The sequence below is a fragment of the Brassica napus genome, chromosome C2 (genome assembly GCF_020379485.1).
Source record: "Brassica napus cultivar Da-Ae chromosome C2, Da-Ae, whole genome shotgun sequence".
Taxonomy (NCBI): Eukaryota; Viridiplantae; Streptophyta; class Magnoliopsida; order Brassicales; family Brassicaceae; genus Brassica; species Brassica napus.
Window position 1 is genome coordinate 33,868,274 of NC_063445.1, and position 17,326 is coordinate 33,885,599.

General features: G+C 44.8%; 2 protein-coding genes across 2 annotated transcripts; both read left to right on the top strand.

Moving 5' to 3' along the window:
• Window positions 1–4,008: 4,008 nt before the first annotated feature.
• On the top strand, window positions 4,009–10,063 carry LOC125582530. The gene is made up of 2 exons (XM_048749271.1): window positions 4,009–8,352; window positions 9,851–10,063. Exon 1 carries the CDS (start codon window positions 6,082–6,084, stop codon window positions 7,705–7,707), a length of 1,626 nt encoding a protein of 541 aa, XP_048605228.1. The 5' UTR covers window positions 4,009–6,081; the 3' UTR covers window positions 7,708–8,352; window positions 9,851–10,063.
• A 6,046-nt stretch (window positions 10,064–16,109) lies between these two features.
• LOC125582356 lies at window positions 16,110–16,948 on the top strand. Its single transcript, XM_048749018.1, has 2 exons — window positions 16,110–16,404; window positions 16,455–16,948. Exons 1-2 carry the CDS (start codon window positions 16,110–16,112, stop codon window positions 16,946–16,948), a joined length of 789 nt encoding a protein of 262 aa, XP_048604975.1.
• The last annotated feature ends 378 nt before the right edge of the window (window positions 16,949–17,326 follow it).

Below are 17,326 nucleotides of genomic sequence, written 5' to 3' on the forward strand. Positions count from 1 at the left end.
ATGATAGAAATCTATTGTTCCATGAGCTTATGCGCGATCTGACCTTCTCAATAAGTGGGGTATAGTCGGCCACCGACATTTGTTTTGTCATCAGAGGCAGACCAAGGTAACGAACTGGTAATGTACCCGCCGCAAAGGAGAAGTGCTCAAGAATTTCTCTTTCCTCTGTATCATTGATTCCAGCAAGGTAGAGTGTTGATTTTTCCATACTTATTTGCAGACCCGAGAAATCTGCAAATTGCCGAAAGACCTCAAGCATACCCTCTACAGATCGCTTCTTCCCATCAGAGAACACAAGAACATCATCCGCAAAACATAAATGTGTGAGTCTCAAACCTTGGCAGTAAGGATGGAAGCCAAACTGTCTAGATATGGCTGCATTATCAAGCATCCGAGATAGTACTTGCATACAAATGACAAACAAGTACGGAGACAACGAACAACCCTGTCTTAGCCCTCTTTTGCTATTAAAATAGCCAGCCAATTCACCATTAACTTGAACAGAGAAAGAGGCTAGCGTGATACACTTCTCAATCCATGTAATGTATTTTCCTGGAAACCCCAACGCCTTCAAAGTTCCCAAGAGGAAAGGCCATTGCACTGTGTCGAAAGCCTTTGATATATCGATTTTAAGCGCACAGCGGGATGAGACAGAATCCTTGTGATAGTTTTTAACCAGTTCCGAAGCTAGGAGGACATTCTCCATCAACAACCTATCCTTTACAAATGCAGATTGACTCGGGGAGATGAATTTCGGTAGCACTCTTTTCAGCCTATTTGCCAACAGCTTGGAGATTATTTTGTATAAAACATTACAGCAGGAGATCGGCCTATAATTTTTGAACCTTATGGCCTCATCTTTTTTAGGAATCAATGCCAAGATTGTGGAGTTAACTCCCTTTGGTAAGAAACCAAATTCAAAAAAAGAAGTTACTGCTATCACCACTTCCGTACCAACAATTGGCCATGCTGCTTTGTAAAACTCACACGTGTAACCATCGGGGCCTGGTGATTTATTTCGTGCCATCTTAAAAACAACTTCCTTTATTTCATCTGCAGTGACTTCCTTCGCTAGCATTGTCTGATCCAGTTCTTCACATTCAAAGTTCAGAATCTCCTTCAATGCCTCCACGGAGATACCCTGGTAATCCAATGTTTGATGCGCGAGAAACCCATTAAAATAATTAACTGCTTCGGTCTTTATGTCCTCCTGAGTAGTTACTGTTGATCCATCCTCTCTTTGAATCTCTCGGATAGTATTCCTGACTTCCCGAGTCTTTGCCGCATTATGAAAGTGTTTGTTATTACCATCACCCACACATAGCCAATGTAGCTTTGCTTTTTGACTTAAGACCTTTTCCTCGATTGATGATAGACGAGACCAGCGCTCATAGAGCATTTTTTCAGCGGCTAAGTGAGCTTGAGATGGCGTAGACAGAGTCCTTTGTTGGCTAGCACAAAGCTGTTCAAAGACCTCTTTCGTACGTCGTGTGATATCTCCTGTGTATAATATCTTGGTAAAGGGAGTTATTACTGCTGTGTTTATAGTGCATGTAATGAGTTCTCCAAGGCGAGTATCATGATTCTGTAAAACATCAGACTGAACCGATCAAAAAGCATCCAAAAGACCCGAGAGTAAGGTCAACTCCAATTTACAACTTGAGAACTACAATTCCTCAACCAAAAGAAAAGATATGTAATCAGTACCTCTTATGTTACTTACAGTGGGGTTGATAATTTTAAGATTCATATTGTTCATCTTGAAGAAAATCAAAGTAAAACAAGAGCAAAAACAAGAGTAATAAGTACCGCACTACGTATACATGATGAACCCTCGCCAAGGTAATGCCATTGTGCCTCCTGTGAATGTGTGTTGCAGACAGAGAGTTCCTGCTATGAATGGTGAAGCTTCAGAAGAAAGCAGTAACGTTGAGAGATAAGCAGCATTTGTTATGGCTTCAATCTTGGAATATGAGGAAGTAGGCAATGGAGGAGGCTACAGTGCTCATAACCTTGTCAAGAGCGTGAGCATGATCTGTTCTACATGCACCGGTTTATTTATTTTTTTGTATTATCTGTTTGCAGGACACTATAGATGAGAAAGAAGATAATGAAACAGTTATGAGTTATGATTTAGGAACTTGCGTTTCTATTGCCTTAGGAACAAAAGAATCATTTATTTAAATAACAAACGAATCCTTATATTTATTATTATTTATAGAAATTGTTCTAAAAAAAAAGAGTTTCTTAAACGTTTCCAAAACAGAATCGCGAGTTTCTAAAATAGAAACGCAAGTTTCCATTAAGTTTCCAAACTGAAATTTTTAAGAAACGAGTTTCCAATGCGTTTCCGCAAGTTTCCGAGAGATTCCGATTCCGAAACGTTTCTGAAACGGGAAATGGACCTTCAACGGAGTTTCCATGCAACATAGATATACCCCATACTCCCCAAAAAAATCTCCGTTTATCCCTTTATTATAATTCCTGTTCGGAACTACGCTAGGCGTTAGTCGGGCGGTTGGTCTGGGCCTAGCGAGTTAGCGAAAAATTGGTGTTTATTCGGGGATTAGATTTTCGCACTGTTTACAGATTTCAGATACCATTTGTAATATTAATTAGTATTCGGGACAGTTAACAGTTAGTTTCCAGTGTCATAGTGGTAAGACATTTTGTATTTATTGTCCATATACTGGGTTCGACCCGACCAAAGCCCAAACGGGCTTTCTGTGCGCTTCGCTGTCGATCGATGTTCACACCATCGATATTCCTCTTCCAATATCGACCGATGGTCGAGCTCAATGGTCATCTCGGGTGCTTACTCCAAATATCTCCAAAATGCTCCAAAATCATCACTTATCTCCAAATCGCTCATGATCTTATAAATATAATAAATAGACTTTATAATATATTAATAGATAGTAAAAACACCTATAATCCATGGATTGAAAATGGGTCAAATCCATGGTCTATCAACTCCTCCAGACTTACCATTTTGCTTGTCCTCAAGCAAAACAAACAGGCAGTCTCTCTGAAAGAAGTTTGAAAACAGCAGGGACTCACATAATTTAAAACTTAGAATCATCACCTCTACAATATTGCAATCCACATCTAAGAGGTCCTAATCACAAAAGCACATAATACCATATCCTAGCTTAGCAACCAAATTCACATAGCCAACAACTTAGCAAATCTTATTTGACATTCCCCTCTACCAACCTCATTTCTTAGCATAAATAAAAGTGTAGGCTTTACCGTAGGAGTATCGATCACATGATGCAAGGAATTTCACACAAGTATCTGGACCTGCAGGTAAACATTAGTTCATATCCTCTCTGTCTACTAATTTCTCTCTTAGTCAAAGTCTGCTTATATTTGCAAGATCATTGACCAAGATTGGACAGACTTCCATGGATCAAGCCTTAATGGTGGTTGCCACCAAGTCCTGTTCACTTCTTTTTGACCTATACCCTAGGATTATTTGTGAAACAAGCCTTAATGGTTGTAGCCACCAAGTCATGTTCTAATCCTTTACCTATAGAATTCATATGAAGCAAGCCTTAATGGTTGTAGCCACTAAGTCATGTTCGAATTAAATCTCTAATAGATATATAAATATTATTATTATTTTTTTTTTTTTTTGTATCTATATTTCGAAAATAGAAAGAGAGGGTGATAAATCTATCTACACAAGGCTTTATCTTCCAGACTTTTTTTGAAGAATTCGATCCCATGTATACCAAGCCCCAAGACAAGCAGTTGTGTCAAGTTTAGTGTTGGAGGTTAGCTTTGGTTCCTTCAAACAATCTCAGCAAGTGTAACATAGTTGACAGATTGATCCACTTTAGTATCTTTAGTACTATCTGCAATCAGTAAGTCTTGAATGGTGGTAAAGAGTGGTTAGATAACAAGCAAAAATCTAATAAGTTCATTATCCCCTTCTTGACTCAATAAAAATTTTATATTTGAAAATATATTTTTTTAAATTCATAAATAAACTAATATTAGTAAACCTCCCCCAGACTTAAACTACATTTTTCCCAGTGTAAATTCAGTCAGAGCTATGGTGATAATAAATCATAAGTACTCAATGTAATGAGTTAGAACGATATACCAGACCGGAATGGATGTCGACCGATGTAAGGATGTTGATATCGGTCGATGCAGGTATTGTTCTGTCGATCGATGTCGACAGTGTCTCATCGGGCGATACTAAGGACAATCGTCTTCTCGGATCTGTTTTTGTTTCTTTTTTTATTTTTATGACCTGCAATAAGTAAAAACCAACATAAATAGTATATTAATTAAAACTAAAAAAATATTACCTAATAGTGGGTTGCCTCCCACTCAGCGCTTTGTTATAGTCATTTAGCTTGACTTTGGAGGTGATTGGGCTAGTGATGTTGAAAGTTGGCACTTGTTGGGAAACAAGTCTCCATATCTTCTTTGCGCTTGTTGAACCATGTACCAGTGAAGTCTCTTGATAGACCATGGATTTTACCCACTTTTAGCCATGGTATATAAGTGTTTTAATAACTAATTACTACTATATAGAGTCTATTTAGAGTATTTACAGGTTCAGGTACGTTCTGGAGAAATATAGTGATTTTGGAGCCTTTTGAGGTGCAGAACTACACAGGCGAGTCAGATATATAGCTACGGATGGAAACCATCCCACCGTTAGATTGAGCCCATCTTTTGGTAAAAGATCGATCATTGAGTTAGCTTTACAATGCCACCGGTTTGAGGTCAATCATCATCCTGTAGCAGACGTTATGCCCGTTTTACTGAAAAGTAGTCAGTCTGCCTCGCGAGAGGAAGCTGTCGAGGAGAAGAAGGACTGTAGATCGATGTTGATGCATTGGTGTCGATCGACATTGATGCCAGAATATGGGCTGAGCATATTTTATGACCGCTAAAGCCCAGAAGCAACCCCAAATTACCAGAATGCCCTTGGACGACCAGAAACCCTATTTATGTTATTTATGAGCCATTGTTGACAGCTACACGCTATCTAAGCTTTCTTTGATTCTTGTTCTTAGTTAGGAGAGAAAGAAGGAACTCCTTCAGAGTCCTCCTGGAACTCCTTTGGTTTCTTGATTGCTTTTATATCTATTCTATTGCAATTTCTTATCTATTCTTCTATGATTTTCTGTGACAACTTCATGTCTGAATAGATCCACCTGTTAGGTTTAGGGTTCAGATAGGATGAAGGATTAGCCCCAAATATAGATTGCTAAGTTGTTAGGATGCCCATCAATTGATTTGCACTTATTGCTTGTGTTCTATAGTCGTGAACTAGAACCATGATGTTAGGATGAATAGGCGCACGCGAGAGCATGGTTTATCTCCTGAATAATTCATATTGTGCTAGGATTCCTAGAGAAAGACGATAGTTGATCTAGGAACATAGTGAACATAGTTCAAACCTGCTCGGTAAAGCTCGCTAGAAGGATCGTCTATCGACAACTCGGTAGTTGTATCGATCGACGGTCTGAAAGGTGTATCGATCGACATTTCTATCAAATCGTCGATCGATATTTTCTACAGATCAACATGCGAGAGTTGAGATCTTAGATCTAGTGATAGATAATCTAGACATGCGAGAGCTGGGTAGATTATTGTTATTGTTTGAGTTCTTGTGCATCCAACAAACATCTTATGCATCTATATCATTATAATCCTAATTTCATGAATAGAAACCCTAGATCTAGCAACCCATACTTCCATTAAACAACTCCCTACCAAGCTGAACAATTGTCTTGTTCAACTTGTTTATTGCTTATTTACTGCTTTATAAACCATTAGCCTAGCTTAATCATAAACTGTTTAGATCTAATTGGTTCCCTAGCTCCCTGTGAATTCGATCCCTAAGTACTACAATTCGACCTCTTATTTGAGAGAGTATAAATCACTCCTTAGGGTAATTTGAGTGATATCAAATTTGGCGCCGTTGCCGGGGAGCTTTGATCGCCATTAGATCTTATCTAGTTAGATTTAGTCTAGGTTTTACTACTGTTCAAAAAAACTGATAAAATTTTTTCTTTTGTTTTAGGTACAAACATCTTAGTACCAGGAACAACAATGAAGAGAGGATTTATGGGTTCTTCAAAGAAGGAGTCTGCTGATTCACTCACGATCCTTAAGTCTACGAGGGAAGAATCGATCGACACCCTCCAAGCAGCATCGATCGACAACGTGAACCAAGCATCAAACGATACTATCCAACTTGTGTCGGACAACACTGTTCATCTCGACACTATTCATCATGCGTCGATCGACACTGTTCATCTCACGTCGATCAATACTGTTCATCTTCTGTCAATCGACACTGTTCATCTCACGTCGATCGATACTGTTCATCCGAACACTGTTTATCGTGACACTGTTCATCCGGACACTGTTCATCCCGACACTGTTTATCCGGTGAAAAACAACACCACTTGCGGGGAGACAGAGAAGATCAAAGTGCTCATACTCAAAGTCAACGAGAATGAGATGTTAAGAGACGAAGAATGTCGCACTCGCAACAGCGCAGGACAATTAATTAATGCTCAGGGTGCTGTGATCTATGATGTGATTGTTGTTGCTGAGATGAATGACTTTGACCTGAGCCGAGACTGGTACGATTGGGTTGGTCAAGACTCCTTCCAGGGTCTTCCTCACCAAGATCCTAGAAACCACATCGAAGAGCTTGAGGATCTTGTGTCAAGGAGTGAGCAGAATGAAGTGTCTGAACACCACATGCTCTGCATGATCTTCCCCTATTCTATTTCTGGGGATGCATTCAGCTGGTTCAGTCAACTAAAGCCAGGATCTCTAACCAGCTGGGAGAACATTGAAAGAGCATTCCTTTACAAATTTCTTGATGATGCTGAGGCAATTCGAGAAAAGGAGAAAAATGATAAATGGGACAGGTTCTTGGCATTGTTAGATGAGGAGTATATGATTCCAATACAGGTGCTCGACGACATTATGGCAAAAAGGGATGAACAACATGGATTTGGAGAGCCGAGCAAAGTAGAAGAAGCTGATACAAGTGATCCGACTGCAGCATCGATCCGAGCTAAGGCCTCACGCAATGCTGACTCCAAACATCTGAGACCACTTATATGCGAAGAAGAAGCTGCTGGGTTTCACAAAAGAGTGAAGAGGAAACATGATCTTGTGAAGTTTGTGGTTTCATGCTCTGTATTTAAAGCTGAATCTCCTATTCCACCTGATAGAAGTATGCAGTTCAACTCTTACAATGAGGTATTGGATGATCATCAGCACGTAGAAGCTTCTCAGAGAGGGTTGCGATTTATAGATGAAGTCGATAAGGGCCCAGCAGAAGCAGCATGGTTCGACACCGACCGGATACCATCGGTCGACATTGACCAGATACCATCGAACGACATCAACAAGCCGGCATCGATCGACGCTACCACTTCTCCATCGATCGACACTGGATGCGTATCAGAGCCGAATAAATTCGATGTGTGTGGAAATCTTAGGGATGGAGATACCACAACGCGATCAGACAAGTCTGGGGGAAAGAAGAGGATGAATTGGAAGAAGAGAAAAAGGATCAAGGACGGTCCTCAGGTATCATTGGTCCCTCACTTCTCAGATGGTGTCAGGAAATCTAGAGTGCGCAGCAGATGCTTCTCACAGCCATTTGCAAAGCTTCGAGCACTCTTTATTGCCGAGATGATAGACAGAGGATAAGAGTCTATGGAGGAAGCTTTCACACAAGAATGATAAAGCTTCAGAGAGCAGACATTGAAACTTGTTTTGGAACATGTTCTCATTCTCATCTGGACTAAATAATATTTCCAAAGTTAAGCTAAATGACTATAACAAAGCGCTGAGTGGGAGACAACCCACTATTAGGTAATTTCATTAAGTTTAGTTTAGATTGTTATTGATTAAAGTTTTTATTCATTGCTGGTTAAAAAAAAAAATGGATGAACAGTAATGACGGTAGTGTAGCAACTGCACTGTAGCATATGCACTGTAGCATCGATCGACACTGTAGCAAGGAAATCGATCGACACTGTAGCAAGGAAATCGATCGACACTATAGCAAATAAATCGATCGACGCTGTATCAGAAAATCAGGAGTTACTGTAGCAGCGTTACTGTAGCAGAACACTGTTCATCGAAAAAAAGAAAAGTTATGTTTTGTTAGTTATCTTTTACTGACTTTTAATGTTTTGTTTATGATAGGTAAAAGGAAAAAGATCCAAGGAAGAAGAGTTGATATACCAACAGCGATCAACGACAACAGGCCATTGTCGGTCGACAGAGCATCACGAGTATCGATCGATCGCCACTTAACTGTGTCGATCGACGCTCACCATCAGCGATCAGGTATAACGTTTCTTCTTGTTAAACATTGTCCTTATGGTTTATTTCCCCACCAATCTTAGACTATATAACACTGGTCATAGTGTTGTTTAAGTCTGGAGGAGGTTCTACTAATATTGTGTTTTAGTTAGCTATTTAAAAAAAAAAAGATCCGAGTAGACGATTCCTCAGCATATCGACCGATGAGACCAGCTCTGTAGTGTCCCCGATCCGAGATAGGATCGATCGGGACGAGCCATGGTGCGGGGAGACGCACCAGTCAGGTCATCAGACCTAAGGACAAGCGTATCATGGCTCAATGAGAAGGTTAAGGGCATCAGGGAGCTGAGACTTAACCAGGATGGAGTAAAAGGAAGTTTAGGAGAGCTGGACGAGTGATCTGGTAGCTGGGCGAGTTCCGGATCAAGCTCATTCAGTTGAAACAAGAGTGAAGCTAGCTCAGTCAGTACTGATCAGCTCACTGGAGCTGATGGACTAGCTCACTCAGCTGGGGACAACTAGTGGCCAGCTCAACTCAGCTTGGCGGAGTGTTCCGGTCCGAGGCGGTTGAGTGGTTACTTGGACGGTTATGGTGGCTCAGTTAGAGGATGGGGCCGTGGCATGGACAATTAGCCTAAGGGCTTGGCCTTGGAGCCAGGATTGAAACCGACAGGAACAGGAGCAGTTGGAGGCAGTTGGGAACCGGTTAGGGGTGGTTATTGCCGAACGGTTGCAAAGGAGAGAGAAGCACCTTTTCGGTTACAACTCCCACCCTTTCGCCCCCATGGCAGTTCCGACTCCCTCTCTCTATAAATACAAGGCCTTGGGGCCAGATTTGCAGACATAATTCCTGAGGGGAACCTCTGCCAAAATCGTTAGAGACAAACCTAAGAAAGAGAGAGAGAGAGAGAGATCGGCGGTTCTAGGAGAGAACCGTGTGTGGTGGTGTGTGTCTTGCCGGCGAGATCTGATCATGGGAAGACCAGAAGATTGACATGGATACTAGACAGAAACACAAGGAGATGGAGAAGGAGAAGGACTTGCCTCCAGGGGAACTAATGCCCAAGGTTAGTGGTGTAGTCTGAGAACCATCGGCCCTAGTCGGCGGTTACACCGATCGGGCTTGTGGCCGGTTTGATGATCAGATACATCCATCTCTTCCTCTCTTCTAATCCGCCTTGTTTCTCTTTATATTATGTTGTTTTATGATTGATCATATGTAGAGAGACTGAACCAAGGCTTTAGCCGGTTCAGAAGAGAAGTCCTTGGCCTTGGGCCGGACTTAAACATGATCGGATACACCAAGGACTGATCGGTTTGATCTAGATCGCTTGGGTGTGATCCGGCTGTGATCTGGTTTAGGCGCGCCTGATCCTATGAAGGATCTGAGTGTGGCCGTGTGTTATTATGGTTACTGAGGTTTAGATTAGACAAGAACATTAGGGAACCGAACCATGCATGTTTAGATGTTGATGTTAGGCTATCGGTTATGTATTGATTGATGTGTATGGATTGGTTTCAGGATCGGACTTGGACCGTGGTAAAGGAAAGGCACCGTGAGGATTCAAGCCATGGGAAGATGTGTGGTGAATGGGTCTTTATTGTTAAGTGTGAAGTATTGATAGCCTATTTTGCAAACTGTGAACTTATAATAGACTAAGTGTGTACTCTAGTAGTATGTACCCATGAATGATGTATGGATCTCATTTATTATATATACAATCGATTTGCCCCTTATGCTATCTTGTTACATTGTTGTCTTAAACCTCAATTGCATTGTAATGAACTTAGAAACTATTGACTTAAAACCGGAATCACATAGACATAAGTAGGATGAATGGCCGCAGATCAGCTTGGGTCTAAGGACCGGGATCGGGTCATTACAAGTTGGTATCAGAGCATGCTTGATTCTAGGATTTGGGTGGGTTATGTGTTCACCACACATTGGCTTTGAGTCTCACGGTAAGGTTGGGTAATAATTGTTGAATTGCTTTACCTTGTGTGTTGATTGAGGTTTATGTTAAGTTCATGGAACTAACTTGTTTATGTTTCAACTCCCAATGGAACAAGGAAGTCTAAGTCTCGAAAGGGCAAGGAAGCGGCTGGTGCATCTGGACCAGTTGGGATTGATGGGACAAATCCCACTCAAGTGTTACCTACCCAGACGGGGCTGGTTAACAATGAGACCGGGGAGACCTTAGTGCCGATCCTTCCTACTGAGGTTCAGGTAGATAACCTGGGCGAGCAACAAGAGTTGGAACGTGAGGAGGAAGCTGAATCCTCTCATGCAGGAGACCAGGCCGGTCGTGGAACTGGCAAAGAGGAGTTGGCTGAACCGTCCATGCGTGAGGTGTTGGACGTGGTAAAGACTATGGGAACTCAGATGTTGGCTTTCACTCGAGCGTTCACCCCGTAGGTGAATTCCTCCGTGGGCCAGGTCACATCAGCTCAGGCCACGGCTCAAGCAACTCGGAGGGCAGCTCAGGGAGCTGGGACAGCAGCAGGTGTAGCTCAGACAACAACTGCATAGGTAGCTCGGACAGCTGCTAGGACAGTTGAGGATCGAGCTACGGTCGAGGCGGGTGTTATGGAAATCGACCCACCAGCTCGTCCTGTTAGGAGAGTGGATTACCTGAGCTTGTTAGCTCACATATCCAAGCTGGGTACGAAGCAGTTTGCTGATAGTGTTGATCCCATTGAGGCAGACGAGTGGAGGAGCAGATTGGCTTGGAACTTCCGCTGAACTCGTAGCCCAGAGGAGTACCAGAAAGACATTGCGGTTCACTTCCTGGAAGGAGACGCGCACAACTGGTGGTTAGCTCTGGACAAACGCACCAATGGATCTATTGAGCGTTTCCCAGACTTTGAGGTTGAGTTCAACCACAAGTACTTTCCAGCTGAAGCTTGGGATCGTCTGGAGTCTCAGTTCTTAGACTTGACCCATGACGCATAACAGTGCGTGAGTATGAGGAAAAGTTTAACCGGCTCTGACGATATGTGGGTAAGGAGCTGGAGGAGGAGTCAGTACAAATTCGAAGGTTCGTTCGAGGCCCAAGGGTCGAACTTCGAACCTATTGCTCGGTTAGTCATTTTCAGACAGTGTCTGAACTAGTGGAGAGGATGGCCATGGTAGAGACCAACCTGGCTGAGGAGGCCAAGCTGAAGTCCAAGAGTCACATGGCTTCTGGTGGTTCCGGGAGTGACCGGATGAGGAAGAGGGACACGGCCGAGGAGGGTAGAACCTCAAGTGGTAGGCCTGAGTATTCTAAGTGTGGAAGACGTCATGGAGGCGAGTGCTGGAAGGTTATGGGAGCCTGTACTCATTGTGGCAAGATGGATCACTCAGCTCGAGACTGTCCAGGGCCAGAACAGAGCCGCAGGCAGGGCTCGAGTGACGGTGATACCAGAGGGTGCTACTATTGTGGAAAGGTAGGACATTTCAAACGAGAATGTCCCAAGCTCCAAGCGAAACAGGAGAAGAGCCATGGTGAGGCAAGCAAGCCAAGCCAGAGCCGGGGCCATACCTCCACGCCAAGGGTTTACGAGCTGTCCAAAGACGAGGACGAGACTAAACCATTGAAAGATCACTGGTAATGATTCTAAGTTTATTTTTTTCAATTCAGTAGAATTGCATGGTACGAAACCTTAGAACGGATTAGATACTTAAAGTGGGTCTTTGTAGGGACCCTAAGTATTGGTGGTGTGGATACACATGTACTTTTCGATACTGGAGCTACACATAGTTTTGTGAGTCCGGGGTTGATTGGAAAGGGTTTGTTCCAGATTGGGACAGGGGATGCACCATGCATAGTGAATGCAGCCGGAGGGCAAGTGATGCATTCGCTAGGGCTGGTTAAGGACATCCCAGTTAAGATCCAGGACAGGGTAATGCTTGTGGATCTAGTGGTAGTCCCCCTTAAGAATCACGAGGTGATATTGGGTATGGACTGGCTTGGAAAGAATCGGGCCACATTCGACTGTCACCGGGAAAGGGTGCAGTTCGAGAGTGGGTGTGGACCCTCGATCAGGTTCCAAGGTATTAAGCCGACCTCATGTTGTTTAGTGGTATCAGCGATCCAAGTGGAACAGATGCTTGAGAATGGTTGTGAGGCTTACTTCTCCACAATCACCACTAAAGAGGTCGTAGGGGGGGGGGGGGGGTGGTGACCCAAATGAGATTCCGCTGGTCAGTGAGTTCGAGGATGTGTTTCCGGCGCTACAGGGCATTCGCCCTGATAGGGCTGACCTGTTCATAATAGAACTGGAACTAGGGACGGCCCCAATGTCTAAAAGTCCCTATCGAATGGCTCCTGCCGAGATGGCCGAGCTAAAGAAACAACTATAGGAGTTGTTGGACAAACGGTTTATACGCCCAAGTGTCTCGCCTTGGGGAGCACCAGTTCTTTTCGTGAAGAAGAAGGATGGTAGCTTCAGGCTGTGTATTGATTACAGAGGGTTGAATAGGGTGACTGTGAAGAACAAGTACCCATTACCCCAGATTGATGAGTTGTTGGATCAACTTAAAGGAGCCAAATGGTTTTCCAAGATTGATTTGGCCTCGGGGTATCATCAGATCCCAATTGAGCCCAATGATATCCAGACGACGGCGTTCCAGACCAGGTACGGCCACTATGAGTTTGTGGTTATGCCGTTTGTTCTAACCAATGCTCCAGCTGCGTTCATGAAGATGATGAATGGCATCTTCCGAGAATTTCTGGATGAATTTGTAATCATCTTTATAGATGACATACTTGTATATTCCAGAAACAAGGAAGACCATGAGAGGCTTCTCAGAGCAGTGTTGGAACGGTTGAGGGAACATAAGCTCTTTGCTAAGTTGAGCAAGTGTAGCTTCTGGCAGAGGAGCATTGGGTTCCTTGGACATATTATGTCTGATCAAGGAGTGTCTGTAGACCCAAAAAAGATTCAGGCTATACAGGCATGGCCGCAGCCTAAGAATGCCACGGAGGCTAGAAGTTTTCTAGGGCTGGCTGGCTATTACTGGAAGTTTGTCAAGGGGTTTGCAAGTGTGGCTCAACCCATGACACAACTCACCGGTAAGGACGTGAGGTTTTTCTGGATAGAGGAGTGTGGGAAGAGTTTCTCAGCTCTGAAAGGCGTGTTGACAAAAGCACTAGTCCAGGTACTGCCTGAGGCGGATCAGCCTTATGTAGTGTTCACGGACGCGTCCATCACTGGGTTGCGATGTGTCCTGACTCAACATAGGAAGGTGATTGCCTATGCTTCGAGACAATTGAGAAAGCATGAAGGGAATTATCCAACCCATGATCTGGAGATGGCGGCCGTGGTGTTTGCTCTGAAGATATGGAGATCATATATGTACGGGGCTAAGGTCCAGATTCTCACCGATCATAAGAGCCTGAAGTACATTTTCACTCAACCTGAGTTGAATCTAAGGCAGAGGAGATGGATGGAGTTTGTGGCTGATTATGATCTGGATATAGCTTACCATCCGGGTAAGGCGAATCTAGTAGCAGACGCATTGAGCCGGAGACGGGCTGAAGTCTCGTCCGAGCGTGAGGCAGGCGAGTTGGAAGAGATGGTTAGGTCCTTGCACCTCAACATATTGGTTGGGAGTGACGAGCCATTGGGGTTGGAGGCAGTGGATCAGGCTGATCTACTTACCAAGATACAATGTGCTCAGTTGTTTGACGAAATGTTGCAGAAGGTGGCTCGCAATAACAAAACAGAGTACCAAACGACGAGCAATAGTACCATCTTGGTCAATGGAAGAGTCAGTGTGCCGAACAGCAGGGAACTCAAGGATGAGATCTTGAGACAGGCTCATAAATCTAAGTTCTCGGTATTGGGGAAAAATACCCCGTTATCATTTCCTCTAGCCTCCAGGCAGGACCCAGACCCTCGGGTCCCCGATAAGGGAATGCTCCAGGTCCCCGCTAGAAGGAACCCCGAGCTCGGTCCCTGGAACCGATCTCCCTTCCAAAAAATGGAAAACTTCCGACAAGGAAAACCTTCCATATTTCCGAATATGGAAGAGTTTAACCTAATGAAACCGATTCCTAGACGACTATATAAGAGCTACTAAAACCCTAAAGCAAGGATCGACTTCTCCAAGACTTAGAGGCTAGAGCTAGACGGCTAGAATTATGGTTCTTCTTCAATACCTTGTAACCCTGTTTGTTCTTGCTGTTCTATCTAATAAAACGTCTCTTCAAGTCTTTCTCTTCATTATTCTTTCAAATCCTTACGAAATACCTACAAGCATCCTCAAATACATTCGGTTTACCGGCTTGTCCATCGTTCCGTAGTACTCACAAAGAGCCTACACAAAAATCCCCTAACAGTTTGGCGCTAGAAGGAGGAGAGTAATCTAACTACGTGACGATGACGGTGGGTGAGCACGACGGCGAATCACCTGGAGCTTCTCAAACAACAGTTGAGCTTCAAAAGCAAATAGACAGCCTGCAAGGCCAAATCACCAACATACACCAAACTCAAGGAACTACCGGAGAAAATTCCAACCTCTCTTCAGAAGTCCAGAGCCTGAAGGAAAAACTTGACGAACATTCCAAACAGTTGGAGCTAAGCGCCGAGAAGCTCAGCCAGCTACAGTCAGAGAACACTGCCCTCCGGGACCAGAATCAAACCCTCAACGTGGCAGGTAACAAGAAGCGTCGCTTCAACACCCGGGTTCAACCTATGGGAAATCTGAACACGTCCAGCACCGGAGAAGGTACCACCGACACACCTCCTGCATCTGGGGTAGCTGGGGCAAGACGGGAAGGGACCGAGAATCCTCAAATCCATGATCTGGAGGAGAGTGATTCCGAGCCAGAACCCAGGAAGGAAGAACCCGAGAAAGCAGCAACCGAATCCTCCATAACCGCCTACCTAGAGCAGATGTTCTCTAGGAGATTCGATGCCATGCAATCCATGGTAGAATGCCTACCAGGAGTAGCTCCCCTAATCCGAAGGAGCAACCTGATTCCTACGCGGATACCCCTTTTGCGGAAGAAATTACCTCGGTTGAGATGCCTAGAAAGTTCTCCTTCCCCAGCATCATGATGTATGACGGTACTGGCGACCCCGACGATCACATCGCGCAGTACAAGCAAAGGATGTTGGCGGTTGCACTCCCTAAGGAGTCCTGCGAAGCCACGATGTTCAAAGGGTTCGGTTCCACTCTGATTGGACCTGCCTTGCAATGGTACATCAATCTCCCTACCAGGTCCATATCTTCCTTCACAGGCCTGAGTGACAAATTCGTGGAGCAATTCGCAAGCAGTAGAAGCCTGGAGAAGACTTCAGATGTCTCTACGAGATCCTCCATCATCGAGTGGTACACCTGCGAGACTACATAGCCCGCTTCAACCAGGAGAAAGTGGCGGTCTCCGAATGCAGCATCCCTACTACGATCTTTGCCTTCAAGAGAGGTCTACTTCCAGATGGGGGGCTATACAAAGAGCTGACCATGTATCCTTGCAAGACCATGGAAGATGTGTTGTCCCGAGCCTAGGCGCAGGTGAAGTGGGAGGAAGATGTTGCTAGCCGCGCCAAGGCTCAGCCAAAGTAGGACCAAATATCAGCCCGATCAGATCGAGGAGACCGAGATGAAAGATCATCCCAAAGGGGACCCAAGGACTCTGGTAGTAGAAACAAGGGCAGGTTCCAGTACCGGCCGCAAGAGAAGGAAGAAGGGATGTCGGTATCTACCTGGCCCGATATCTCCCATCTCTCAGTATCAACACCAGAGCTAGTCAACGTACTGAGACAGATGGCCCAACAGGTTGCCTCCGAAGATGACACCTGACTCGTTCCGGAACCCGGGTCTTTGGTGCGACTTCCATCGCGATCATGGCCACAAAACCAAAGACTGCATCGCCCTGAGGATCGAGGTCAACGAACTACTCCAAAAGGGGCATCTTCGAGAATTCCTCTCAGAGAAAGCCACGGCCCACCTCAACAAAGAGACAACAGGGAAATCCAAAGGAGCTGCACCAGCCTCACCACCTCGCCAAGATCGGGTGATCCATGTCATATCTGGAGGCTCGGAAGTAAGCGGAGTAAGCCACACAGCCGCAAAGAAAAGCACCCGTAACGCTAAGCATGGCTGGGAACGACATAACCGAAGCGCCTACTTCTAGGCACCGACGAGAAAAGCTTCACAGCTAAGGAGCAAGAGAAGATCCTGGCTCCCCACCATGATGCTCTAGTTATCTCTCTCACAGTAGCAAACTGCTTGGTGAAAAGAATACTAGTAGACAACGGCAGCTCCAGCAACATCATCTTCCAGATGGCGTACCAAGATCTAGGGCTGGAGGAGAGCACCCTGACGCGCAAGGTAACCCCACTCATTGGGTTCAGCGGCGAGGTCAAGAAAACCGCCGGAGAGGTTATCCTCCCAGTATACGCTGAAGGGGTCAACATGTCTACCAAATTCCTGGTCGTAGATTGCCAATCGGCATATAACATGATCTTGGGACGACCCTGGATTCATGACATGGGAGCAGTCCCTTCAACCCTTCATCAGATGGTGAAGTTCCCTACACCCTGGGGCATCAGAATAATTAGGGGAGACAAGGAGAACTCTCGATCCTGCTACCATACCACCCTGAAGGGGAAGACCAAAGTCTTATAGCAATTACAGAGAAGGCCTCGGACCCCGCGAACCTAAGGATCAGAGGTCAATGATACAGGTAATTGGGGGTCGTTCCGGAGAAGGCGGACCCTGAATCATTCCAAGAACCCAAAGGATCCCCAAAGTACCTATGTCAACCGCTTCGCATGGTCTCCTCCGAAGCCCTTCAAAGTTGCATCTGCTCGCAATACCTGGTCCTCGCAGGACCCTCGTCCCCCGCCTCACATAGACAAGATCACCGAGAACTTTATTAGATATTAGCCAGTGGTCTCGCAGATAAACAAGTGGGGCACGAGTACTCCAAGGAGACCTCCTCAGAGGGTACATCTGGTGGATCTGGAGCAAAGGGCGCCTCGCAGACGCAGGATGGAGACACTT

Coding starts and splice junctions, on each gene's coding strand:
- LOC125582530 (XM_048749271.1), top strand. CDS start 6,082: ATGAAGAGAGGATTTATGGGTTCTTCAAAGAAGGAGTCTGCTGATTCA.
- LOC125582356 (XM_048749018.1), top strand. CDS start 16,110: ATGACACCTGACTCGTTCCGGAACCCGGGTCTTTGGTGCGACTTCCAT. Junction 16,405..16,454: donor AGCCGCAAAGAAAAGCACCC/GTAACGCTAAGC, acceptor GCCTACTTCTAG/GCACCGACGAGAAAAGCTTC.